This window comes from Erpetoichthys calabaricus, chromosome 11, assembly GCF_900747795.2.
Source record: "Erpetoichthys calabaricus chromosome 11, fErpCal1.3, whole genome shotgun sequence".
NCBI lineage: Eukaryota > Metazoa > Chordata > Cladistia > Polypteriformes > Polypteridae > Erpetoichthys > Erpetoichthys calabaricus.
Genome location: NC_041404.2, coordinates 135,350,929 through 135,376,611, shown reverse-complemented (window position 1 = coordinate 135,376,611; position 25,683 = coordinate 135,350,929). Strand labels below are relative to the sequence as shown.

The following is a 25,683-nucleotide window of genomic DNA, read 5'->3' as shown; positions in this document are numbered from 1 at the left end:
GCCCCCTCTGTGCTCTTCTTCTTGGTACCCTTGGCTGCTTCCTTTACCACGAGAGAGTACTAACCTGAGAGTTTAACTATTTATTTATTTTGGTGGTCTCTAAATCCACTCCAATAAGATTTAATCAATGGAGGGGGCAATGCTTACATTTCGAAGGATTAAAGAGTTTGATGCACCCAGAATCAGATTAACACAACAGTGCATCGGAGTACCTTCACGCACACACATCATCTCTCCAGATCAACATGGTGGGTCAGTGAGGACATCTGACCCGGTTTGGGTGGTCTGGTGCCAGCCAGGTGGTCATCTTGCTGTGTGGTTCTGTGTCTCCATCTGGCTGGAAGTTGCTCCTCATTGGTGCCGCATGTATTCCTGTTAAACGCTACCCGAAAACCACAGGATGGCTTAGCAGCACCTCCACACCTCCTTGTTGTTCTGTGTGTGTCCCTCACCTAACCCTAACCCCCCCCCCCCCCCCCCCTGTTATTCTAGGAGATCTTGTCCATTTTGTCTTTTGATTCCTACTTCCTTATAATCGCCATTTCCTCGACCCACCACATGTGGCAGTGGATGGGCAAAAGATGAAGGGGTCTTCAAAAGCAGGCTGGTCCTTGTGTTGTGCTTCTGAAGTTGTGCCGGTGGCCTGTGCCTGCTGCTCTGTTGGATTTTTGCACAGTTCCTGTCCTCATTCCTGCTGCTCTTCAAGTTCCTACATGAAGCAGATGAGAATCTCGGGTTTTTTTTCCCTTCTCCTTCTGTGTGTGTGTCCGTATAAAAACTCCTCCTGAAAGAAGTGGGAGTTTGCCCATGGTGGGTGGGAGGGGGGACTAAAGCCTCCCGCCCCTGAGCCATATGTGCTGTGGGGGGTTTCTTATCTGCTCGTAATGACTGTCCCCTGCCCCTAACCCAACAGGCGCTCTCAGCTGAGGTGTGCGCCAACATCTGACTCTTTGGAGAAGTGACCTGGGTGGGCTGCGCCCATCCTACATGTGACCATGTCTGATTTGGTGAGGTCACATCACTGAGGGGCCACACGAGTGCACATCTTACAGCCTTAGGTGGCCCTCCCTTTGTGACATTCACACCCCCTTGAAAGTGACCCTTACGTTCATGTTGATCAGTTCTGTTCCTTTTGGTTTTCCAATTGGAGCTCAGGCAGGTCAGGTGACTTCCCCAGGGTCACACTTTGAACCCAAAACCTTAACCCCTGGACACAACCGCAGTGTGCTGGTCAGCGTCAATGGCTGGTGGTTTGGGGCACGGGCTCCACGTGGGCGCCCATGCTGTGTATTGATACATTCTTCTTCTTCTTCTGCCTCTCCTTCTTCTGCCTCTTCTTCTTTTCTCTTTCTTCTGCTTCTGCCTCTTCTTTTCTTTTTCTTCTTCCTCTTCTTTTTTCTTCCTCTTCTTTTTTTCTCCTTGTCTTTCTTTTTCTTCCTCTTCACTAATGCAGTGTGCACAATTCAGTCGTTTCCTGGCTCTTTTTCCTTTCTTCTTCTTCCTCTTCTTTTTTTCTTTTTCTTGTCTTTCTTTTTCTTTTTGTTCCTCTTCTTTTCTCTTCCTCTTCTTTTTCTCCTTGTCTTTCTTTTTCTTCCTCTTCACTAATGCAGTGTGCACAGTTCCATCGTTTCCTGGCTCTTGCCACTCGTGAGTTGATGGGACTCCCTGCTCGGAGTTTGGCATCGACCGTCCCGGTGCCCGTTGTTCTGTCATTCAGTAGCAGCTGCTGCTGCCGGCACATTTTAAATGCGAGCGCGCCTAAGCGATTCTCTGGAATGTTCCCAGTATTTTGGCCACACACACACACACACACACACACACTCGGCCCTGGACATTCGGCCTGCCACTCTTCAGATCCCCGGCCCTCTGGTTGTTCTGCCCAGCCGTCCGTCTGCTGTATTTGTGTTTGCCGGTGGGCCGCAGTTCCATTTCTCCTGCTTTCCTTCTTCCTTGTCAAGCTGAGTAGGGACGTCGCCCCTCTTACTGCTCTCCCACATCTCTTGGGGGGGGGACACGGACCCCTTGGCCAGCCTGTTCTCCTTTCACCTTCCACTCGGCACTCCTTGGTAGGGGAAAAACAAAATTGGTGCAGGTTGCCCTTCTGTGCCCGTTATAGGGTATGATGACTGAGGGCAACATTTGTAGCCTTTGAAAACGCGGTTTACTCTTGGAAGGGTCCAAATGTGGAGGGCATGGCAGCGGTGCACTCATCACCCACCCTGAGGGTGCAACAACAAATTGGAATTTCACAAAGTGCGTCGGTGCCAGGCAGAGCCCCCCATTGAAACTCTTTTATGTTCTGGTGAGATTTGAATGCTTTGGCACACGCTGCCTCTTTATGGGTTTATTGGATGGACAGACAGACGTGTGCCCGATGGAGGGTCCTGGTGACACTGCCTGGAGGTGCCGCATGATTAGAGAAAATATGAGGGACGGTTACAAAGTTTGTGCCCTTTTTCTTTTTTTTTTTTTCTTAAGAATTTTAAAAACAAGTGACATCTTTTTTTGTGCATCGTCACCTTCCTTTGTGGTGCAGTTTTCCTAGTCACATGACCCTCCCAGGCACGTCCAATTACTCCTCCCGCCTGCCTTCACCCCACGGACACTTTTTGAATGTCCCTTGTAGTAAGTGGTGTGGTGGGACCTTAGGGACCCTGCAAAACTCCCCTTGATGGCCTTTATGGCTAACAATCGTCCAGCCCATCCATTCTAGCAAAGGCCATTTAATGACAATCCGCTGAGCTGGAAGGAGAACCCGCGCACGTCGGCACGTCTGGGTCTCTCTGTTCTGCGCTCGCAGACATCTCAGCCGTTGGGTCCTTGTGAGCCATCATCTCCTCCAGGTAGCCGTGTCCCTTGCCCTGTCCTGCTGTGACGTGTCCTGCTTCTGCCTGCTGCCTCGATGTCCTCACTGAAGGGACACCTCAATGGGACGCTGGTTTATAGAAGAAATGGAGAGGAGCCCACCAAAATACTGCAGGGAGATTTGCTTTCTCCTATTGGTTTGTGCCCCCCAAACGCGTCACAAATGGTGGGCTGCATTTAGAAACACATTTTTATTATTATTATTATTATGAGCACGTGGTCCACGTGGAAGGTACGAGGGGTGTTCACTAATTTGTCTACCCGAGTGTGACAGGAAGGTGACACAAGCGTGTGTGTGTTGTGATGGCGTCTCCACGTTACTCCTGCACAGCTGAGGCTCATTGCAAGTCTCGCATTCCGAGGGTCCGGAGATCAGGAGGGTCCTCGTGTGAATCGAGGGAGAGGATGCTGGATTTGTGATCCCTGAAGGTGCGACTGCAGCTGATGGTGGGTTAGCCCTGGAGCAAGCAGGGGGTCCATTGAAGGAGACCCTCACACTGGGACGGCCCGTGGTAGCGACTTCCACAGCAATGAGGGTTTCATTTTGTCAGGCAGATGCATTAAGTTTCCTAAACCGCTGAAGAAATGGGCATCTCGGCAGGTGCAGTTTGGAAACATAAGACAGGCATTTCAAAGGGCAGTGCCAGATGGGTGCCCAGAATGCTGATGCCATGTCAGGAGGCCACGAGGAGAACTTGGAGACCAGGAGATGGGGGTCTACCACAGAGGTCCCGAGTCCAAAATGGAGTCAATGCAGTGGAAACACAAGTCGCCCAAAAACAGTCACAGCAGGGGTCTTCTGGGATATTGAAGGACTTTCACTGCTCCATGCCATACAAGACCACCATAACTGGTTACAGAGAGCTACGCCAAGACGACGAGGGCTTTGGGGGAGCCGATCAAGGAAAAGAGACAAGGAAGACTCCAAGCGGGCCTGCTGCATCTTCACGACAAGGCGCCCGCCGCTTCACATGTCACGTCAGTCACAAGCTGCCATCAAGAAGGAAGGTGGGCTCCAGCAGATGAGTTGCCCGCCCTACGGCCCTCCGATCAATTCCTGTTCTGAGGTTTGTGGATGAAGACGTCTGGGCAGCAGAGACCCCCCGGTCTGAAGGGCAAACAGAAGGTGGAAGTCCTTGCAGGAGAAGTGGATGAAGTGTTTGGAGGTCTCGGGGGTGGGGGGGGGGGACTGGCAGACTGAAAAATACAAGAAGCAGTTTTTGAAATCCCCTCTTCTCTTTCCTACTAATGAGCCGAGCCCCCTGCCTAAGAACTTGTGGGTTTCCACTCTTTAGCTTCCATTTTGGAGGAAAAGTGGCCAACGGTGAGCGCGGGCAGTGGGCATGAGTGACGTCCCGTTTCCTGCCACCATTCACTGGGGGGTTGTGTGTCCCCTTGTGCTTCCCGTCTCTGGCATCTCCACATTGTTGGTGTCATTGGAGTTCGGCTTCAGGGGGAAAAGCGTCATATGAGCATCATATACAGAAAATGACCACGACCCCCGGTGCGAGTCCCACCTTCTGCATTCAGCCGGGTCAGCGGTCCTGAGATCCGCTGTCTCTTCATTCCTCCAGACCCCTCATCTTAGTTGGGGCCCCGCTCAGGGTCCTACTCCTGCCACCCCCATGTTGGCACAGTCATCCCCTGTCTTTAGCTCCTTCCTCTTAACTCGGTGACTCGTCCCCCCCGGTCTTTGTCATTTCTGCTGTTGTCACAGTCCCCTCCAAGGGGCCGTGTCTCGCTCCTGTGCTCCTCCTTCGGTTCGTTTAGAAGTCGGAAAGGCAGAAGCCCCCCAGAAGTTGTTCTGTTCACGTCTCGCTCTCTTTTTTTGTCACCTCTACTGTCACTTCACACATGTCACGTAAGCGGCAGGGGCGTCCCCCGTTTTCTCCAAGACAACTCCACGTTGTGCCCCCACTTTTATGGCACACGGCCCCCCCCCCCCCCACAGCTCTCGCTCCACCACTTTTGCTGTCTTGACTTTCAGTTCCACTTCACGAGGTGACTGGCTTACGAGAGCTGGATGCCCCTCTGGTTGCCACGTCTGTCAGACTGCATAGAGCTCTGGCGCAGGCCCACCTTCTCTTCAGACCTCTCGGCCATCGCCACAGACACTTGCCTTTGTCACCGCCAGTGGTCCTGCTCATCATGTGCATGTGACCGTATGCGTAAGTGTGGTGGCACCGCCTTGTTCTTCTTGCTGGTGGGTCGCTTTCCTCCGAGCGGGTCGATGTGCTTGTGACCTTCTCCTCCTTTTGGATTTCGTGTTCAGCCCTTTGTGGTTCTTGTTTACCTCCCCGGCTATTCGGACCCCCTTTGCCATTTTCTTGATCCTCACAGTGATCCCCTGGCACTTTGCGTGCCCACGACCGTTGGCGTGAAGGAAATTAAATGAGGTCACAAATGTGGGGGGTGGCGTCGTATGTCGGGTGCATTTCGTTGACATTTTCTCCTAAAGGTTGGCATTCTTGGCTATGGAAAGGCGGCCATTGGAAGAGCAGCATGTGGGCGGTGGCCAGTAGACGGCTGGCTGGTGGTGACGTGCCACTCCTTTGGGTGAAATCTGATTTACAGGTGGTCTTGTTTGTTTATTTGCTTGTGGGCATCACAGCCCTCCTTGCTTAAAATGCCCAACTTGAGAAGGGCCTTAAGAATTCATGCCTCCCACCAGTGCTGCCAAGGAGGACTTGTACCCACGCCTGGAGCTCCAGGTGACAATTTCATTGGGTCTCATTTGACGCTTGGCCCGCCTCTGCTTTTCATTGGTTAGTTTGTTGAGCAGAGCGGCTCCATGGTGTTTGGGGGGCGACCCCTGAGGTTGTGGTCTCCTCTGTGGTCCGGCGAAGTTCAGATTTGAAATCGTGTGACATCCATGGAGTCCCACCGCTCGGAGCACATGAACTGACCAACGACAGGAGAGGCGGTGAGTGTCGAGGGGGCTGGCGTGTGCCATTGCTGCACTCGGTGACTTCAGCGCCCGCCTCGCCTCACGACGTTTAGGGTGTCACTTTATGTGCCACGTTGTTGCTCTTATTTCCAGGTTGTTCCCAGCTCTGAGTTTGTGAATTTTTTGTCTAAATTTAAAAGGCGATTCTCATGTTGCGGGGGCTGCTGGTGACCGTGGAGTGGTTTGTGCTGTTTAAACAAAATGGGCCCAGTTTATGGTCCCCAACCCATAGCCCCCCTACATGCGGGACCCTCCTGGACGGTAAAAACATTTTTAATGTCGTGTTTTCATTCCAATGGATGGAATATAAGGCAGCGGTGACCGCGGCGGAGGCAGACCACGTCGGTGGGGCGCGTTAGTCGTCATGTGACGTGATCTCCCTGTCCTCATCCTGCGGTCTGCTCAAAAACATGCACACACTTGTCATCAAAGTGGCCGCTTGACCGAGTCCTCCATAAAATATATCTGACCACTGTCACTGGGGGGGGGGGGGGGGGGGGGGCGAGCAGCCGCACAGAATGTCCTGTCATAGTAGTCGCTGACGACTGGAAGAGACTGAGTGACACGACACCCGGGTACACAAGGGGGCGCTGCGGGGAGACGTCTGACCGGACCCGGCTGAAGGCCTGAACGTTAGGGTGGGCACCGTCTCCTCGTGCCAGCCGCTGTTTGTGTTTGCACCTTGGCGTGCGTTTGTGTGTACGTTTGGTTCACATCTTCAGCTGCGTTTCCACCAGTGAGCTGTGCATGCGACGCAGGAATCACAAATATGATGGGCAGCATAAGTGGAACTCTGAAATGGAAACGGCAGAATATCCAGCAAAACGGGCTCCCCTGGTTGGTGAAGCGACTCGGCTCTTGTGAACTCCTTCATGAGGGCCATTTCCATAACCTGAACACCTGCTTATCATTCATTTAAAAGGAAAAATGATTGTATGTGCCCCATGGCCTCAAAAAACGCTAAAATATTTGAAAATTGGTGCAGTTGCTTTAATAACATTTAGCTGCGCCAGCCCCCTAAGACGGGACAAAGTGTAAGTAGCTGATGTCAGCCTTGACATTAACGTAACTGTGCACCGCGCCATCCCCGTGACTCCGTTATGTGCCATTTGCTGTGGGACTGGCAAAAGCAGTGTTGAGGTTTGTGATGCACCACCTGTTGGAGTGACAAGCGCGATGCATGGTGGTACTAAAAATGTTATGCGCCATCTGTTGGAATGACAAGTGCAATGCATGGTATTACTAAAATATTTGTGATGCGCCATCTGATGAAATGACAAGCGTGATGCATGGTATTACTAAAAATGTTTGTGATGCGCCATCTGTTGGAATGACAAGCGCAATGCATGGTATTACTAAAAATGTTTGTGATGTGCCATCTGTTGGAATAACAAGTGCAATGCATGGTGGTACTAAAAATGTTATGTGCACCTGTTGGAATGACCAGTGCAATGCATGGTATTACTAAAAGTGTTTGTGATGCGCCATCTGTTGGAATGACAGAAGCACAGCAGCTGGACAGACACACAGACAGATAGTTTGTCCTCTTAAGGTGGATTTCTGATGTTTCCCCCTGATAAACAATAGTAATTTAAGAACAAAATGACATATACTGAAAATTACAGTTGAATTACAATAAATGTGTGTCACCAAAGTGTACTGCGGGTGCTGAATCTTGTGAAGTGATTGAGCCCTGCTGTCCCTTTACAGGGTCCTTCATCGAGGACATGGGGACTCCCCGAGGCTTCTTGAGATTGACACATCAAAGAGCAGGTGCCTGCACTAAGTGACCGGGTGGTGCGGAGGACAGTGGGACTGTTGGGTGACTCTAGCAGAGTAGGAGTGGCACGCGTGTTGGGGTCTCGATGAGCCCCTCTGGCTTGGTGCTCGTATTTCTGCATTGTGTGACTCAAGGGGACGGTGTGTGTGTGTGTGCCCGCGCTTTGCTTTTCTTGTCCCCTTTCACCCACCTCCTCTTGCAGGTTATACAGGTGGTCTCCATCATGGTGGTCCGCCCATTTGATGTAAATTTAACCCTCTGTCGACTTTTGTTTTTGTCTCCTCAGCACGAATGAGAAGAAAACACAACCTGAAAATTTCTGATGAAGTCTTCAAGCAAAAAGAGCCAGAGCCAGTGTAAGTGCCAGCACAGGTGCCCCCCACCTCTATGTGGTGGCCCACCTACTTGCAGGAACTCTGCTTATGAACTGCCGAGGTGGATTTCTCTGATTGTCTTGTAAACCCTTCAGCGTGTTGTGCCATCTGCACACGTGTCCCCATTGCGTGGTTTTGTGATGTTCACGTTTTCAGAGCTCGTTGGTCGACGCGCCCACAAGTTCCATTTCCAGAGGCCAGCGTTTGGCCGATCACGCTGTTCCTCCTCCTGGCTGACAGCATTTGCCTTCTCGATAGCTCAGAAATTGCTGGATTCATGTGGATGAGCTCGGTGGCAGCAGCAGCAGCAGGGTAACACGTTAAAAGCTGATGGGCGTTTTAAAGTCACGAGAGACCCAATGCGCTGCGCACTGAAACCCAAATCCACCTGCATTGAGAGGCCCACGTAGCGGTATGGTGGTCCTGTGAAGGGGCTCGGCCAATCAGAAGAGACCTACCAATGAAGCGTCGGCTTGTCTTTTAGAAACGTGTTTAGTCAGAACGTCACCACAGGCTTGTGGCCGAGGGTGACATCTGTGCAGCTTAATGAGGGCAGAGCGTCTTACCAACGGAGTCCTCCAGAAGTGACGCTGGCACACATGCCAATTATTGAGAAAGCAGGCCTGGCTTAACGGGAGGGGTCCTCGTGTGTAAATGTGTGTTTGTTTCGCTGTGTTGCGTCATGTCTGCGTCTCCCGTTACTCCACTTGGAGGACAGTTGACCGTGTTGTTGTTATTTAATGGTTGTGATCGTGAAGCTGATGTTCTTATTGTGGTTTATTTTGGTTTCCTCGCAAAACAATTAATACCCCCCCCCCCCCTTTTGTTACTCCAAGTAGTCCAATTACTCTCATGATCCGAACCCCCGTCGTAGCCCCCCAACCACCCTGTCACACATCGAAGGCCAGGCTCCTCAGACATGTCATCACCATGGGGCTCTGCAGGAGTCCAGGGTATCGATGGTGGGCTATCGAATGTGGGCATCTTGATTGATTGATTTTTGACCCAGCCCCCCCCCCACCACCCATCGTCTTCGCTCGGGTGTCAGTAATTCAGCACTGCAGATCTGAGTGAAGCGCCCAGCCTGGTGCCAGGTAGCCATTGAAGCCCCAGGTAGACCCTTGAAGTGCCCCTGCTGGGTGACAGACAGACGGACGTTGGGATTCAGGTGTTCTTTTGTTTTCTTTTGTTTCAGACCACCTCGGAACCTGGACTCGAGGACCTTCATCACGATTGGAGACCGAGTAAGTGCTGCGCTCGTCGCCCTCCTCCAGGGTGTGTCCACGCAGGAACGCAAGGCGGGCTTGGGCTTGGTGGGGTTTGTCCAGACCAGCATGGCTTGGGGGCGGGCACCCGTGTGCCAGGACAGCCTTCGGGTCCTTTATAGCGTCACACTTGCAGGTGCTAGCAGCTCTCCTTGCTACAGCACACTGGGTGGTGCCACATCTTCTGGGCGAGTGTTTCACCCTGGTGGTGCCCGCCTGTTCCTCCTCTCTGGTCTTCTCCCCAAAGTGACTGGTGGTCCCTGAGAGTGCAGACGTGGGCTCGAGTTTGTTTTCACGTTTTTGCTTTGTGCAGTTCTAAGTGGGTTCAGCCCGTTCAAGGTCCTGTAGGCTGGCAGTCATGCCCACCTGCCTGCCCGCCTTTGCTTCACTTTAACCTCCACTCTCGATGAGAGTAACACCTGGATGGCCCCCCAGCCTGTTGGAGGTCGGTAGTGGGCCTCATATCTGGCACTGCCACCTTCAGACCTGCAGAGTTTGGAGAGGCCCACCCGAACTGTCTGCAGCATTGAGGGTCCCCAAGAGCGCAGTGGCCACCATAATGGAAGAAGGGTGGAAGGACCACGATGGCAACCTGAGAAGCCATGGAAGAAGGGCCTTGGTGACTAAGAATCCAAGAGCCAGAAGGACCTCCACCACAGCAGCTCTCCACTAATGTGGGCCCCACGACACCTGGAAGCCCACCTGGAGTTTACAGAAGGACCCGCAGATTAGGAGACCCCAGATTCTCCGGTCTGACAAAACCAAAATGGAACTCTGTGGCTTCGGTGGTACGCGTCATGTCTGGAGGAGACCCGAGCCGAGGTGCTGACGTGTGATATTTAGATAAACAAATAGATTTTGCTCTTAAAAAGTTGGGTTTTGGTTGAAGCTAAGGAGCCGTGTGGGGATTTTAAAGCTTCTCCCCCTTTAGAGGGGCAACAGCAAAAGTAGCTGGGGGTTTGGAGATGCGCTTGGAGAAGTTCCTTGTACTTGTTATCTGTATTTGAGCCCAGCTTATCAATCCAGCGGTGACACCAGCATCATGCTGGGAGTGGGGACGAGGACAAGGACACCAGACAGGGTGACAAGAAAGCTGACGGGAGAAACATCAGTCTGGGACAAGTGTGACGGGACAAGGGGACCCAAGTCGTCACCACAGGGGATGGCTCAAAACCAAACTTAAAACGAGTTACAATGCCCACCTTTACAAAACCCAACTGAACACGAGGGGCTTCAGACACTTCCTGAAGACATCAGGGGAGTCAGAGTTTCAAATGCAGGTGGGCGGGCAGCTCAATCCAGCAGCCAGGGGCCGATACCCTGCAGGGGTGGCATCACAAGACTCTATCTATGTGCAGATCTGAGTGGTCGAGGGGACGCAGAGCAGCTCATGAGGGTGGTCTGTCCTTCATCCCCTGACCTGAGAGGAGTGCCCACCGCGTGCCCACCTCGACTGCTTGAGCTTCACAGGCGCTGCTGCATTTCGAGTCCTCTGCAGTGTCTCGGTGGCACATCAGGGAGTTGCAGCGGATGTCCTGGGGCCAGAAGAGCACATTCTGTCAGGGACGGTCTGATCCTGTGGATGTCTGCAGGGTCCTTGAAGGCCAGCCGCTCGTCAGGGACCACCCCAAGGCTGCGTACCAACTTGGGGCAACTGAGATAACAAGAAGGTCCGTCTCTGCCAAGTTGAGCAAGTGGTGGTCGTCCTCCTCCATCCAGGTTGAGAGGTTCCAGCTGATGCCATGTGGTCATCTGGAGGGAGTGACAGGTGTAACATCAGCATAGCAGTGACAAGACCAACCATGGGGCGCAGTGAGGAGGTGTATAGGCAGACTGATCCTTGGGTCGTCCCCGGGCACATAAAGTAGGACCATGTCAAGGGCAGAGGGGAGACCCAGCAGGAGGGGCACAGGTAACATTAGCCCATTAGATACCCTTAATGACGACAGCCTGCTGCGAGCTTTCTGAACCTCAGACTGGGTCACAGGGTCACGTCCCAACAGGACAAAGGGGGGGGGGACAACTCTGTGAATGTCCTTCGGTGGTCCGGCCTTGAACGTCGCTAGAGGGACCTGACAACAGCCGACCATCGATTGGTCTCCATCCAGCCTGACCAAGCAGGAGAGGAGCTGCACAGCAGAGTGGGAGATGATCCCCCCCTAAACCCAGGGGTGTGAAGACCACCGAAGGCTGAACTCTGTGTGGCTCAGGGGACTCGTGTCCATGGCAGAGACGTTCAGAAGCAGCTAAGCTGCTGTTTCTGCTTTGACGTTGTGGAGGAGGAGGAGGGAAAAAATGAAACGATTTCCGCAGCAGAATGTGAGGGGTCTGCAGGCTTTGTCAAGGCGCTATAAAGCCACAGATTTGCCCACACGTTCGCCTTCGGTGAGCTCGGCCCCCAGCGTGTCCCCAAGTTGTGTGTTCAGAAAGTGAAACAGCCCACCGCTCGAGTAACCGGGGGGCCTCACGACGAGCTCGGCTAATTCTAGGCTGTCGATGTACCTGAGCAGAGCTGCCGCCGGCCCCGATGACATCACCAGGACACCTGTCACGCGCCTGTCCCCTGTGTCAACAGTGACATCAGCCCAGCTCTGTGCGGCCGCCTTATTTTTATCTGCCGATGTCAGAAGGGTGGGGGGCGCGGGTGGTCTCTAATCAGCGTCCTTTGATTTTGGTTTTTCCCGGTGGTTTGGCTGCGTTGTCCTCGAGTGCCAACTTCCTGCTTCTGTATCTTTCGGAGTGCGTGAAATGTGCTGGCAGAATGTGCCGAGCTATGCGGCCCCCCTGGACGAGGCACACCGGCTCATGTTGCATGTTATTTATGTCCCCTCCGTCATCCTGACGTCTGCCAGTTGTTTGCTGTGCCTTGGGGTTACTTGAGGTCAAGTGGCACACACGGTGTGTGAGGCAGAGGGAGGGCTTCACAGGGTTTGGGTCCCGTTCTGGGGGCTCTCGGGCCGATCTCCTGACACTTTTTTAAACTGATTTAGGTCCCCCATACTAACCCCCCCACCCCCGTCAGGCCCCCCACCCCCCCCAGCACACCAGGCCCACATTTGTGCTCAAAGGCTTCATGTCAAGCTGCTGTAGTGCATCTAAATGGAGGACGGTCCTCACAGCAAACTGAGGGGGGCGCTGTCACACTGGCCTACAAGGTCATGCGGATGACCACCAGAGTCCACACTGAAGGGGGCTCATCGCGGCCGAGGAGGATTAGGAGATGTGCTTTATAGTGGCCCCCAGCTGCTTCACCGTCCCAAATCAAATCTCAGGTCCCACCCAGCCTTGGGCCGTGTGGTGGTCCTCCACAGCTGCCCTCCTGACTTCAGGCTCCCCAGGCTGAGGGGCTTCTATGGTCGTACTCAATTGAATGGTGGTCCTCCCTGATCCCTGGGGTGGCCTGAGTGTGTCTCCTTGCAGGTCCTGGTGGTGCCCGGCTGCAGTCTGCTGCTACTCCTGCAGAGCCTGGTGGACTTTGGGTTTGTGACAACGCTTGACTCCCTCAGGCCACCTCCACCATCCTGTCTCCATCTCCTTGGTGTTTCACACCAGGGCAGCCCCTTGGCCTCCTGCCTGGCCGCTGGCATCCTGGACACCGCTTTGGTGACTTAATGAATAATCTGAGGTGCCCACGTGGTCCATAGGCTCCTCAAACGCACCCACCTAGTAGTCTCAAATATGCAATTACCACGCCCACCTTCTCTGGGCCCAGATGAGACCACCCCCCACACCCCCATAAGAGCTGTCATTAGCATTGGTGGCAAATGAAGAAGTCGGGGACAGAGCCTGGGGTGGTGGTCCTGTCTGTATGTCCAGTCCTGTGGAAGCTGATTTTGAGGTGGTGTTTAAAGTCCTATTGACTGTGCTGCCCCCTACTTGTGGTGGGCACAGCGTGTTTTGAATAGAAAATGGAGGGAGTCCTTGAGAAAGTCCCCCATGTACTCTCTGCCAGCTCCATACCAACACAATGCTGGCTGGTGGCTCTTAATGTTCCTTCAGTAGGACGGGGGGTCAGACTTAACAAACCACCAGGGGGAGAAGGAGGAGACCCCCATACTGTTTGAGCAGGAGTGTCTGTGAATTTAACTGAAGTGCTAGTGGACCAAGACCACCTGCAGTAGGCAAGCCGAGGGCACAGGGTGGGGGACATGGAGAGTGCTAGTGGACCAAGACCACCTGCAGTAGGCAAGCCGAGGGCACAGGGTGGGGGACATGGAGAGTGATGGGCAGGGCATCTGGGTGGCAGGCTGACTGTGGTGGCCGTCATAAGGGGGTGTGTGTTTCATCTGAGCGGGGTCTTCATGGATGCCCTGCCAGGTGGGCTCTGCCACTCTTTATTAAGAGTGAGTTTGTTTGTTTATTTCCTTCTAGAACTTTGAAGTCCAAGCCGATGACTTGGTGTCCCTCTCAGAGCTCGGGCGAGGCGCCTATGGCGTGGTGGAGCGTGTGCGACATGCCCAGAGTGGCACGATAATGGCTGTGAAGGTGAGTCCTCTTGTTTATTCAGCACAGCGTGTTCTCATGTGTGCGCACACACACACACTGTGAGGTCACCATGTGGAAGTCTGTGTCATTGTCACGCACTTTTAGAAGTACAACACGGGCAGAGAGGCATATCCTGCCGGTGGATGTTTGATGTGGCGTCATGTAATTGAGTGGTACTTAGCATGGACCTGGTGACAGATGCCATGTTGCTGACTTTAGGTGGGCACCCTACGTGAACATCAGCACACACTTAACAAGGATGTGAGCAGCTGTCACAGGCCTCGTTCTGTCAGCAGAAGGGGACTAAAGCCCGATGAGCAGTGCGCTGTTCGGCTATGTATATAGCGCCTTGACATGTGGGGTGCAGAGCTCAGGGGGTCCTACTCGAGCTATGTGCCCCACCAGCGAGGCCTACTCTAGAGTACGGTGTGCAGTTTTGGTCTCCATGTTACAACAAAAGACACAGCAGCACCAGAGGAAGGCCAGTAGAGGGGAACTCGGCTGATTCTTGGCAGGAGACGTCTGAGCTGTGAGGAAGGACTGAGGCTCGGGGAAAATGGCGATGAGGAGCTGATGTGACTGAAGGCTTTGAAAGTACCAACGGAGTTAACCCGGGGCACAGCTGGTAACTGATACATTTGGCACCAGTGTTAGAAAGGTATTCTTCACACAAAGAACCACAGGAACTTGGAATGTGGTGGGCAGGAGGACTTTGGGGTCCTTCAAAAGTTGACTTGACGTTCGTTATACTGCAGGAATCAGCAGAGCAGGGTTGGCGAGTTTGCTGTGGGCCGAAAGGCCTGCTCTTCTCAAAACTGTTCTGATGTGGATGCCCTGGGCAGACTGCTGTGCCCCCTGTACCAGTAGCAGAGCCTAACATGCTGGCACGACAGACTTCATCCTGATAGTGGTTTGTTTGCTGGCTTAGCTGGGCACCTGGCGTGGCACAGGTGATTAATGTGGAATGTTTGACTTCTCTCTCTCTCTCTCCCTCCAGAGAATCCGAGCCACGGTGAATACCCAGGAGCAGAAGAGGCTGCTGATGGACTTGGACATCTCCATGAGGACCGTGGACTGTCCCTACACCGTCACGTTTTATGGGGCACTCTTCAGAGAGGTAGGTAGTGCCTGTCCTGTCACTCGAGGGTCTCTCTCTCGTCCCCCCATGTCTAATACGTGATATGGAATGACGGAGTTGCTTGATCTGGGTCACTCAAAATCCACGTCCATAATGGTGCCAGAGTTTTCATGTCCGCAGTTGTCACACACAAGTGGTCAGTCAGCGTCCAGGGATGCCTTAAACGTTTAAAAGTCCAAAGTCGTGATGCCAAGCCTGTCACTCGGCTAACCGTGGGATAAATTGGGACGATGACGAGGCGTGCTTGTCATTGATGTGTCTGCTGAATCGCGGTTTCCGTGGGCTTCAAAGCTGTCCGGTCTCTGGTCTGTACCCGTGATCAATTGGCACCATTTTAGAGTTGGTTGTTACCTGGCACCTGATGCTGCTGGATTAGGCCGAGTGGCCACAGTGACCCCAGTTGGATGAAGCAGGTTCCACAAATGGCCGTTGTACGTTATTCATGCCAACCTCCTTTTTCTAAAAGGTGGCCCTCAAGTACCAGGTGACATTTCAGAAATACACAGTGTGGCGCAGGGTTACAGTTCAGTGGGCAGATGGCACTGATGACTTAATGTTGAATAAAATAACAAGAGGAATGGAATGAATGAGTACGTCAATATTCAAGTGCGGTGACGGAACGCGGGCAGTTGACACTTCGCTCATTTAAATGACGGGATGCCACTTTCAATGAGCATTTACTAAAAAGTGACTCTTAATAAAAGCCACGCCTGCTGTTGGGTCGAATTGGCCTGGCATGAGCAGGCGGCCCTTCCAGGGTGGGTCCCCTTGTGACCCTGAACTAGATGGGTGACTGGGAAGACATTTTAAGTGTCCAGTCCATTGCAATAGTAACTGAAGTAATAATAGTAATAGTATTAACGATAATAGTACTAATAATAGTAATAATACGTTTATTGATGATTTCCGCCGTCCTCTCACTCCTTACTGCCCCAACATCTGTGGGGGGAAACAAAGGCACAAAGTGCAGCTCGGTGTCACCCGTCTGGTGAAGTCCCATGCAGTCAGACCCGAGTGCCCCTCGTTCTCCAGTGTCTTGGCAGTGCCCACTCGGAGTGTCCAGCTGGGTTCTCTAGAATGGACGTTCGTGTCCAGCTCCTGTGCCCCTTCAGCCCCCCACTTTTGATTTTCCCACAACTTCCATTTAGCTTCCGCTTTCAGCAGCTGTTGTCAAGGTAACACCAGTGACGATGGCTGGAACCCTGAATGTCACATGGTGAGGGTCCTTAATTCTATAGCTGCCTGCACATGTCACATAGGTAAATGCCGAGACGACAGACATTAAGACCCTCGGTTCATCGGACAGTGACACCGTGTGACAGTGTGACACTTTTTCATTTTCTATGCTTCATTGTAGCCGCTGATCTATGGCGCCTTTCCGTTTCACCTCAGACTCTTTAACTCTGTAGCTGTTGACATGGAAAGTCCTGAAGATGTCCGGACCCGCTTGACGTTAAACCTTTGCATTGTGTCTCTGCCAGGGGGACGTGTGGATCTGTATGGAGCTGATGGACACGTCGCTCGACAAATTCTACAAAAAAGTGATCGATAAGGGGAAGATCATCCCAGAAGACATTTTAGGAAAAATGGCCGTCTCAGTAAGTCAGGATTCTACTGGCATTATTTGGGACGCTTGCTGTTCTGGCGGGTGGGTGGGCAGAAGCTTCAGGATGCCCAGCCGGTGTGTTTCATTTGCCATTTTGGCAGTCAGCCTGAGGTATGACTAGGAGAGTGTAACACCGCAGGCTTCGGTTTGGCCCAGCTTCGTCATGCAGTTGGGCGAGATGTTAAACCTGCATAGGTGTGGTCTGGAGGCGTTTAAAGCACCGTGTGACAAGCCTCTCGCCTTTTGTTTTGTTGCAGATTGTCAAGGCCTTGGAGCATCTGCACAGCAAGCTGTCGGTGATCCATCGGGGTAAGTGCTGCCGCCTGCTGGCTGTGACGTGTAACTGCAGGCCAGCTCGTCAGCCCTGTCTGGGCTCCGTGGAATATTGTGGCCCAAATTAGCATACAGGCATTTCACGCTACTTTTATTCATTTGTGTGTGTATATAGCAGTAAATCAATAATAACATAAGATGAGTACACATAATGAAATACGTCCATTTTGTGTAGCTTATTGCTCTCTGGACTTCCTTACTTTTAATTCATCACTGACGCCACCCACGGCACGAGTTTCAATCCGTCACTCGCCAGGACTGAGTGGGCGGGCTCTAGCGTGTGCTGTGTTTTAACTGGTGGATCATCGCTACGCCGGCCTCCGATGCCACATTCACAGCAGACCCTCCTGATGGCGAGTTTGGTTGAGTTTTACACAATTACAGCTGCCACCTGGGCCTTGTCGTTGTGCGGAGCCCCAGCCTTGAGTCCAGAAAAGGGCATCGGGCCGCTCCGTGGACGATTCACCAATGAAAACGCGGCACTCACCAGAGCCCACCCCCCTCGGCTTTGACGACTGAAAAAGTGACAGTTTTACATGATGCCAGCCGTGTGTCACGTTGACCAACAAGATACAATAAATAATGAGCAGCCTGTGACCCGTTTATTTATTTATTTCACGGTGCTTTTATTTGCATATTTATTGATGTAATTTGGTCTGACGTATTTCCCCCATAATGCACCAGCTGTCCTGCAGGTCTGGATATGTGACATTGGGGTACATGTAAACAATTTACTTCATTGCTCTCCATCATGAACACCTTTTTGTGCACTTGGCCGCGCAGGCATGTTGGCATTACTAATGCCCACCCTACTGGCACTGAGATGCCAGACCTTCATCGTGCTTGCTGTCCCAGAGTGTCCTAAAACCCTGTGCTTTATTCACCCCCTGCGAGGGTCTCGGCTCTCCCTGCCAGTTCCGTGTTCTGCGGAGTGACAGGCTGCCCGCCCGCCCACGTGTTCCCCCATAACTGACATTCTTGATCTGATTCCTCCATTACAGATGTAAAGCCCTCGAATGTTCTCATCAATAATGAAGGACACGTGAAGATGTGTGATTTTGGGATTAGCGGGTACTTGGTGGACTCCGTGGCGAAGACGATGGACGCTGGCTGCAAACCCTACATGGCGGTGAGCATTTCTCGGCTCTTTTTAGTGGGGGGGCACCCAGGAGGCTCCTAAATTGTCAGCTGGCATTTAAAGCCATCTCCGGTGTCCATGCTGACGTCCACTTTAGTTTACTTTGGTCCCTGTGCCAGGCAGCCAGTCCTGTTAGTGCCCTCCTGTCTTTGGTTCCTTAAAGGACAGGCAGAAGCGTTTGCTACCCAAATTAAAGCGCCTTACACTCTGCACCACAGTCGGCAGAACAGAGAGTGACAAGACACTCGGGCTCATCAGAATTAGCCTTACAGGTGGGCCACCATTGAAGCCAGTCAAACACACGACTAGCTAACCTCACCTCAGGTTTAAACAAATGCGGGCAACTTGTGAGAAGAGTCTGCCCTGAAACCTGATGCCACATGCGGGTGCCGCCACCAGCCACTTCACACCATGTGGGCATTAGTGGGCGTGACGTGACGTGCCAGGTTCTGATTATTCATCCAAGTTGGAGGAAACTAAAGTCAGGTGATGGAGTTCAGCAAACGTCCTGCCACACTTGCCCTTTGTGGTCCTTTGGAATCTCCAAATAAACAGAAATGTAGAATAAGGAAGCTGAGCCCCCCATTTATGTATCGGCACCTCAAACACCTGAAGGTTCCCCATGGCGGTTGGTTTCCTCGGCTCCGTGGGGCTGAAGTGTGTGTTCTGGGCAGGCCGAGCACAGAGGAGCTCTCTGAGGACTTCAGCAAGGAGGAGTCTGGGAAGGAAATTGGAGAGGAGCCAACCCACCGCCCAGAAGATGGTTGGTTTAGGAGGAGATCAAACACAATGTGCCACCCTGCCTCGGAGCCTCAAAGGAGCCCAGCAGTTTGTCACGGGGCCTCCGGGTGGCTTATGTTGATGCCAGGGTGTACAAGTCGGCCATCACGAAGACGCGGTGAGTCGTGCCCCAATGTTCCTTCTGCCTGGCACAAGTTTTCCTCATCTTTTGCCTTCCTGTTCATGGACTGAAGATCAAGTTGTCTGGCCCACCACACCAGAAGACATGTTTGAGAGCCAGGGGTGGCATTTGACCAGGAGGACCTGATGGCAACTGTGAAGTGTACTGGTTTGGGGTCCTGGTCAGCTCACCATCCTAGAATCATTGAGGGCAATGTGAGACCACCTGTCAGATGACTGGCACTCAGCTGAAAGTGGACCCTGCAACATGACAGTGACCCGCAACATACCAGGTGGGCAGTTTGGTGCAGTACTTAAAGGTCTGGACTTCAAACCCTGAGGTTGCAGGTTCAAATCCCACTGCTGACACCAATGTGGCCCTAAGTAAGTCGCCTGTACACCAATTAGTGAAACAAAAGAAATGTTATAAGTGGCATCGGTCAAATAATAAGATAATAAAAACAATAAGTGCTAAGGAAATGGACACGTCCGGAATGGTCTCCTGTGGGGGGGATTTGAAATGGGCTGCGCACCCAAGAGAGGAATTTGGCATGGACGAGTGGGAAGACCTTTGTCCCAGTCGATGTCAGAGACTCCTGTTAGCTGGCAGAGCCCAACGTTCATCAACCCCCCCAAGGTGATACCACCTTTATGTGTAGACGCTGTTAAAGTGAAGGTCCGATCTTGACATGAGAAAATAAACCTTTCAAGGGGGGTACTTACTTTTTCACACAACTGTAGTTAAGACGAGCTGAAATGACCCTCAGAGAGTCAGCAGAGTCGGACTCCAGGGATGTCAAGATGGCATTGATTGAGGTGCCACACTGGGCTGTGTGTTCGTCAGGCTGACGCTGATGGTTGGCAGATGTCTGTGGGGTCTGCTAATGGGTTGAAGTGTCGTGTGGTCGGTCACATTCAGTCCCCTTGGCGTGAAGCGTCACCGAGCCACATGCAGGGTGCATTTCAGCTAAGTTGAGGGGCTTGCTGCTTTTTGACTTTTCTGGTACATAACTGACCTGGCAGGACAAGTGACTCGTGTGCCCAAGTGGTGTGGATGAACATCTGGACAGTTGGGACAGGGACGGGCCACCCAGCCCCTTGAACTTGTCCATCCCATTCATCAGAATAACATCAGGTGGAGGTCTGAGGGACCCTAAAGTTGAGCACGCTGGCCCCCTCTGTCCCCACCCATGTGCCCAGCACTGCTGCCATCATCTTATTATTACCCAGCTTTTGTGCAAATAAAAGGGGGAAACGTACAAAACCCGACAAGTTCAGTTTGAAAGGGTCCCTGCATTTGGAACTGAAGACGCTCCGAAGTTTTCAAATGGATGGGCTCGTGCTTTTAGGTGGGAGTCCTCCAAATTTCCTTGCTGTGTACAGAGTGCTCAGTTTGGAGGAACCTCCTTGAAGTGCGAGTGTGCCACATCTGGACAGAGTCTGTCCACGGGAGGCCGTGTGGTGACAAACGGGCACAACGATGAGGTTGGATGCTCCTGTGTTTGTGGCCCAGCTCATTGGTGGCCGTAACATTCTTAAAGCCACCTAACTGTAGGTCTGCTTTTGGCAGGTGGTGCCCATCCCAGCAGCACTTGGCACACTCCTCGGCCCGCACACGCGCCAACTTTAGTTACCCTGCCATGACATCCCCTGCAGCTCTGCGTCTGTTAACTGGTGGCTTTGTGTTGGTGTGCTTGCTGGACCCCCCAGTAGAAGTGAAGGAGCGTGAAGGTGCCAGGCTGGCCGGCCTCGGTCTCCAGCTCTCTGAATTTCTTTCTCTCTTTCTCTGTTTGCAGCCAGAGAGGATAAACCCCGAGTTGAGCCAGAAAGGATACAACGTCAAATCGGACGTCTGGAGCCTGGGAATCACCCTGGTAAGGCCTTGTGCCCGTACGGTGGGGTGAAGGGTGGTGGCACAGGGGGTGTGTTGTGTGTTGTGCTGTGCTCGGGTGTGGCTGCCCTCGGTGAGGCCTGAGCCTTTTCTGCTGTGCTGATCCCCTAAAGTGTAGCTGAGGATTTTATCTGTCGTGTCAAGGTGTCCCAAGAAAAGCCATTAAATGAAATTGTCCCACCGTACACATTGATCTGGGGGGTCTTTTGGGTTATTTGGGCAAAGCCTTCTCTTGTGTCCCATTTGTGTTGAACTTATCTTCAAATTAGGAGACCCCTGCAGTACTGGCGGGTGATCACCGGATGCGGCCACCGCTCGGTTATTACTGCTGTACAGAAGCCCATAGATATGGCGGTGGGTGTGGTGACTCGCCACTCACTTTCTGATGTCCCAAAATGCCCAGCACTGTCCCAAGCCTTGAATGGCATTACTAGCTGATCGGTGCCCCCACAGTGGCTCCCCCACAGCTGTCCTAAGCACGTCGCTCTTTCATTGAATGTCCGTTTTTGGAGCGGCTGGGAGGATGTAAAATCCCACCCGGATATCCCGGCTCCGTGGACGTCCCACCGTCTTTGTGTCTCGTAGCCAATCGGGACAGGTGGGCACAGCACAATGCAAAAGGGTGTTTGTTCCTTGCAGAAGGGGGCTCTTACTTTAAAGTGAGGGACAGTTGAAGCCAGCAGTGTCACAGGGCCACAGAGCTGGATGTGTGACATGAAATGAGGCCCCATGAGTTTGGCACATCACTTCCTGGGTTTCTCTTGATGTAGAGCAGCGGGCACTGGTCTCTGTCACTCTGCCAGCAGATGCCCATTGGACCAGGGCACATGTGACACTGAGCAGGGTGGCTCTGTCACTTGGTGTTGAATCTCGGTGCCACTGCTGTCCTTTGTTTGGCGAGGGCCTTTGACTTAACCCAGCGTGTCTCCTTGGCTTTTCAGATTGAACTGGCGATCCTCCGCTTCCCCTACGAGTCTTGGGGGACCCCCTTCCAGCAGCTGAAGCAAGTCGTGGAGGAGCCGTCCCCTCAGCTACCTGCGGACCGATTCTCGAAGGAGTTTGTGGACTTCACTGCCCAGTGGTATGGCATTCCCTCCGAGCCGCCGCTCTGAACGACATGTTTGGGTGCAATGAACAATGATGCCAAGGCCGAGGCTGGCATTGCCAGTTTTTAACCCTCCCTCATCTGAACTGTGAAGTGAGAGTTGAGACGCTTAAGTGGGGTGTCACATGACATGACATGACTGGCCTGGCCCAAGAAATGGCAGCAGCAGGCAGGTCTCGTGTCAGTCAGCGGGTGAAGATGTTCACCGATGCTCAGCTCTACTCGGTGCCCAAGGGGTTTCAACATAAATCCCATCCCAGCCCAGAATGTTCCCTCCATTACCCCCACACAAGCGGGTCCATTTGGTTCTGACACGACAGAAGATGGCCGCAGATCAGTTGGGAAGTCTGCACCACTGGCAGGGCTTCATGGCAGACCTGTGCCAGCTTAAACGCTGAGCCCCTGAGCGCAGACTGACTGCTGCAGGGCTTTGGTGGGTTCATTAGGCCATTTAAGTGTCCACATTACCGTCCTTGTGTAGGACAAACCCAGTGCCCATTTCAGCTGTGATAAATGCCACCCAGTGTTGTCGGCGGTGAATGGTCACTCTCTCCTGAGTCTTCCGCCCAGAGATGACAGAGGTGGGACATGGACACTCGGCATTGGGGTCACAAGCCCCCTGTCCTGCCTCTGCGCTCGAGGAAATGTCCAGTGGCAGATGGGGACTCACAGCCTCGCTGCCTCTCAGCCCCTCCGGTGCCATCTGCAGACTCCCAATGAGCCCCCGTTTGTTATGGAATGAAGTGACATCTGTTAGTGGACCCCCCAGGTCAGTCACTGCCCTGGCACTAAGCCGAGTCTGGAGGGTTTCTTGGACTTTTTTGTCGATCGCAGTCCGGTGGTCCCCTTTTGAGTGTCATTGAAGGCCTGGGTGGTGATGGGGGACCCTCCATGGTGAATCGTGGACAGACGTTGGGTTGGAGGGCGATTGTGACCCGCTGCCAGTAAACCCAGCAGTGACTGGTGGGCCGACGGTTTAAGAGACCCCTCTTCATGTATGTGACCCTAATCATCAAGGACATTCAAACTCGATACGTCCTCTCTCTCATGTCCTTGAGGTGACACCGTATTCTTTTCTGTGACATCATGTGCTATCATTTTAATAGAAGTGACGATTTGTGTTCTAATTCCACTTTTCTTTCTTTTCATTTTGTTTTTCAGTCTGAAAAAGAACCCAGCTGAACGAATGAACTACCTTGAGCTCATGGTACGTCCGCCGAGTACGCGGTGTGTGTGGGGGTCCCCGTCTGGGGGGCTCCTCGTATGATTACACGCCACACTGCCTCACCGTCACAGACCCCATTGCATTTCCAGTCCACCGTCATTAGAAATGGGCCGAGTGCTGGAAGCGGCCATTTTAGGAACTCTGGGACTTTTCACCCGGCAGGGCATCGGCCTTTTGTACTTCCTGACACTTTTTTTTTTTTAAGCTCCTCCTTCAGCGTTTTCATTCATCCAGGAGCCATTGTGGGTGGGTGGGGCTCAGGCACTGAAGTGTGCTGATTGGCTGACCACAAGCACTTGGCTCCATCTTACAAATCGGTTAGTCATTTGGAGAGTCGGCGATGAAGATGGAGGGCCACACTCTTCATAGCTGCCCCCCATGGTGGGCCTTGAAGCTTGAATCTCCCCCCTGGGGGGTAAGGGGTTGTCCTTTACCCTCCCGTGAACTCCTGAACGGGCCTAACTTCACACAAGGGGCTCACGTCGTACCTGAAAACCAAGTCCCCCTGATGACCCACCTGACGTGGACAGTATTAAAGACCCCAAACTCGACTACACAACACTCGGCCAGAACAACAAGCCCCCCTGTTGTAGCCGTTTTCGTGTTCCCCTTTCTTTGGTGTACACTCCTGCGTCCTGCAGTGGGACCCCCGATGTTTCAGTTCCGATTTAATGGCTCCCCCCCAGCACCCCTGACCCTTTTGGGGTGCTGTGGGGGTGGGGGGGGGCGACCAAGCCTTAGGTCCTTCCCTGTCAGGTTGTTGTTAAGTTGTCGTGTTAAACGTGTTCAAGCTTCACAATGGCCTAGCAGCTGGTGGTCTTCTCCTTCAGTGGCCCGTCTGCTCTCTGCTTGCTCTTTTAGTTTTGTTAGCAGACCACCGAGGAGCCCCCAGGAGACGCCTCTTTGCTGATTTGGGTTTGTTTTCCCTCTTTGCACAGGACCACCCCTTCTTCAAGATCCACGATGCCAAGGAGAGCGACGTGGCCTCGTTTGTCAAGGAGATCCTGGGCGATGAGCAGAATTGACGACGCAGCCTCCTCCTCTTCCTCCTCCTCCTCCTCTTCCTCCCTCTCGTTTTTGCCTTTTTCAGTACCCCTGTGATACTGATGATGAGATATTGACACTCAGTACCTTCCTTGGAGGACAACTGGAATATTTGGTTTAAGGAAAAAAAAAAAAATAATAATACAGTATTGCAAAGTTATTTTTTTATGTATTGTACCAAACTTTCAAAAGAAAAACACGGAAAAAGTGAACTCGCCAAAGAGAGAACGCGGCGGAGCGGACCGGATGAGATTTAACGGCCGCGCTGTGTGGACATCTCTCCGTCAGCGTTCACGTACATCGCCCAAGCGGACCACCTTTAATGCCAAGTCCGTGGGCTTCGAGTTGTGTGTGTGTGTGTGTGTGTGTGTGTGTGTGTATGGTGGAGTGGGGAGGGGGACGCTTTACGGTAAAGTCGAGCTGTGGGCCGCGGACCAGCAGCCTCCACCACGAAGGGTGCCTTGGTGCCCCGAGTCGGGCCATCTTGTGCCCCCTTGTCGGACGCCCACCTGAAGCCTCATTCCGACGGCTGATGATCTCCTTTGTATTTGAAGGTAGAAGGTGACTGGGTGGTCGGACGTTTTCGAGTGAAGATGGACTCGGATGAAGGAGAGCAGCTCCGTCTTCAGTGCGCCATATTGGATTCAGTGCTGCTGCCCCTTCCCGGTTAGGAATTCGGATTTTGTTTTTTTTTTTGTTTTTTTTTATATCTTAATGAACTGATAGTGGGGTCTCCCACTCATACCAGGGACGGCTGGGAGTGCCCCGCATTGTGACATGGCCTGGTTGTGCCACTCGGTGCCCCCACCAGCTCATGTGCCTTTAGGGGATGGCCGCCCACACTTAACCCCCCCCCCCCCCAAAAAATATCCTGGAGTGTGGGTGTCACACTGGTTTTTGTCACACGGCTAGGAGGCACATTTTGCCTTTTGTCCTTTTTCTTCGGGGCTACGTGGGCAGTGCCACGTCCTCTAGTCGGGCACCCCCCTTTTTGAAAGAGTTTGATCAGACCCCCTCCCCGCCCCCGCATGGCCTTTGTGTTTCAGGTCCGAGGCGCATCTCCCGGGACAGGACCGGCTTTCCTGCATGAACTCTTAAGTGTAAATGAGGTGAGGGGAGAGGGATTTGAAAAATATTTAATTCTCACGTGGCTATTGTACCCGGCGACCGACAGATTTATTTTAAGTAAAAACAAAAAGTAAAAATCACTCGAGGTTGCCTTTTGTCTTTTTATTTCATCGCTTGTCCTTTTCAATGGGTGCGTAATGAGGAGGGCACAGGGAGAACATGCGGACTGCACACTGAACTCGAGGGTTCAAATGCTGAGGACCGCGAGTGTTTCAAGTTGGGTGAAGGGGCAACAAGAAAGCCAGAAGTGGCACCCCGGGTCCGTCACTCGGTCTCCACGTGACGACAGGTGGCGCCCTGTCCGTGTACGCCGCTCTTAAGGAGTCCACCTTTTTATTTATATATATATAATACAGTTTTTTTTATCTTTAGTTTGCCTTATACAATTTCTTGTATTAGGAATTTGTTAGTTTTCGCATACCTCCTGGGGTCAGCCATTGTACAGAGTCCCTGGAGCAA

General features: G+C 52.6%; 1 protein-coding gene across 2 annotated transcripts in view; it reads left to right on the top strand.

Moving 5' to 3' along the window:
• Positions 1 to 25,304, top strand: part of LOC114660954 (dual specificity mitogen-activated protein kinase kinase 3-like) — a 47,908-nt gene extending 22,604 nt beyond the window's left edge. For both annotated transcript variants that reach the window (XM_028813984.2, XM_028813985.2), the window contains 11 exons: positions 7,879 to 7,948; positions 9,162 to 9,210; positions 13,603 to 13,716; positions 14,714 to 14,833; positions 16,336 to 16,452; positions 16,718 to 16,769; positions 17,795 to 17,922; positions 20,628 to 20,705; positions 21,664 to 21,803; positions 22,989 to 23,034; positions 23,991 to 25,304. In XM_028813984.2, the coding sequence (XP_028669817.1) occupies positions 7,879 to 7,948; positions 9,162 to 9,210; positions 13,603 to 13,716; positions 14,714 to 14,833; positions 16,336 to 16,452; positions 16,718 to 16,769; positions 17,795 to 17,922; positions 20,628 to 20,705; positions 21,664 to 21,803; positions 22,989 to 23,034; positions 23,991 to 24,077 (1,001 nt within the window). In that variant the 3' untranslated portion in view covers positions 24,078 to 25,304. The remainder of the gene's footprint in view (positions 1 to 7,878; positions 7,949 to 9,161; positions 9,211 to 13,602; positions 13,717 to 14,713; positions 14,834 to 16,335; positions 16,453 to 16,717; positions 16,770 to 17,794; positions 17,923 to 20,627; positions 20,706 to 21,663; positions 21,804 to 22,988; positions 23,035 to 23,990) is intronic.
• The last annotated feature ends 379 nt before the right edge of the window (positions 25,305 to 25,683 follow it).